This window comes from Pinus tabuliformis, chromosome 3_2 (genome assembly GCF_031772625.1).
Source record: "Pinus tabuliformis cultivar Carrire ecotype Pingquan chromosome 3_2, CPIR1, whole genome shotgun sequence".
Taxonomy (NCBI): Eukaryota; Viridiplantae; Streptophyta; class Pinopsida; order Pinales; family Pinaceae; genus Pinus; species Pinus tabuliformis.
The window spans coordinates 135,967,176-135,968,983 of record NC_142302.1 but is presented as its reverse complement, the minus strand read 5'-3'; the positions used below and the strand labels follow the sequence as shown (position 1 = coordinate 135,968,983).

The 1,808-nt window shown below is 44.6% G+C and overlaps 1 protein-coding gene across 1 annotated transcript; it reads left to right on the top strand.

Annotated features, from left to right (window-relative positions):
• Positions 1 to 822: 822 nt before the first annotated feature.
• On the top strand, positions 823 to 1,605 carry LOC149180193 (uncharacterized). Its single transcript, XM_089413796.1, has one exon. The coding sequence runs from the start codon at positions 823 to 825 to the stop codon at positions 1,603 to 1,605; it is 783 nt and encodes a 260-aa protein (XP_089269922.1).
• The last annotated feature ends 203 nt before the right edge of the window (positions 1,606 to 1,808 follow it).

Here is a 1,808-nt window from a genome sequence, read left to right as displayed (position 1 = left end):
TTAGCCATGGGAGCCAAATTGATTTGGAAAATTATAGCTCCAAATCCTGGTTGGGTGCAAGTTGCGTTGTGGAGGAAGTACTTCAGAGGATCGTGACTTAGATGTCTGGATCAGCCCAAGAACCACTTCAATTCTCCTTTCAGCAGGTTCATCAGCAGAACTAGTCCATTGATAAGGAATCATTCCTTCTGGATTCCAGCAAATGGAAAACGCATTCATCTCTGGAACGACAACATCTTAAATAGACCTTTGCTGGTAGAATCGAAAGGCATGCCTGAGTTGCAGCGCTGGATGTCAGAGGCCAGCATAAACTCATTGTGGGATCTCTCAATTTGGAAAGACGATGTGTGGTCGGGTTGGAAACAGCTCCCAGTCCCACCCGACTTACGCCCTAACCTAGAAACGTTAGTCACGCAATTACATGGGTTGGCTCCAATTCAAGTAAGCAAGCACGACGTGAGAGGCTAGGGATCAAATCGAGCAGGTTATTCTGTAGCCTAGGGCTATATCAAATGCCTTGAGAGGCCCCACGTGCCTCCCAATCCTGTCCCCTGGGTCGCCATATGGAAAATTCCTTCAATTCCTAAGGTTGATCACTTATGCTGGCTTCTCTGCCACCAAAAAATTCTGACTAAAGACAGGCTTCAGAAAAGGGGCTTCTACGGGCCTTCTAGATGCTCTCTTTGTAAGGAAAATTCAGAATCCGTCTTCCACCTCATGATTGAGTGCAAGTTCGCAGCCTCCATATGGCAAGAGCTACTTGTCTCCTAGAAGTATAAATTCACTTTCCCCTCCTTAGTCTTGGAACTATTTGCAGGCTGGATGGCCAGATACCTAGGCCCATCTCCAAAAAATAAAACAATCAGGTCAGCGTGGAGTGCTCTGCCTAAATTCATCAGCTGGCAAGTCTGGCTGGAAAGGAACCGAAGGATTTTTCGAAATAAGGAACAGGACTTCAAAATAGTGGCCAACTCAGTAAAATATCAGCTAGTTGAGTGGCTGGAAGACAAAGGAGACGACACAAATTTAAGCCAGCAGGACATAGAGCTGGGAATTGCTCTCAATTTCAAATTTCCAAAAGTGAACAGCTCTCCTCCTCCTTGCAAAGAATGGCAAGTCAGGAAAAATGAAGCTGATTTTAAAATCTGGATGTCCAATCAAACTCTTCCATCCCTCTTCTTCGATGGGGCTGCCAAAGGGAATCCAGGTACTGCTGGAGCAGGAGGTCTCATCATAAATCCAGATGAAACAGCTGTGCACAGATTTGCTTGGGGATTAGGCCACTCCTCAAGTATTCAAGCTGAAGCGATGGCCCTTTTCCAAGGAATCAAATTCCTCAAAGAGCTGGGCTACAAGGAGGAAAATGTCTTCGGAGACTCCCAGGTGATCATCCAAGCAGTGGCAACCAACTCCAATCCAGCGGACCTACAGCTTGCAAGGATAATTTCAAGGATCAAAGACATGGCAAAATCCCTGAATCTGAAATACTTCCATGTTTTGAGAACAAATAACAAAGAAGCAGATAACGAGGCAAACAAGGCAATCCATTTAGATGCTGGTTCTTTTCTCAGAGACAATGTAATCCTTTGGGATCCAATCCCTTAAAGTGTCATGTTCTTTTGCTTCCTTCTGCATCAGTTTGTTTGTATTTTTCAACTCGGGAAATTAGCAGCAGTAGTATACTATATTAAATGTAAAAAGAGGAGCCTGCTAAGAGTAGGCGTTATATTCCTCTGGCTGAAAAGTCACGCAGAATTCTACCTCTTCTTTTGTAACCGAATTTGTGGCTCTTTGCCACTCAGTTAATG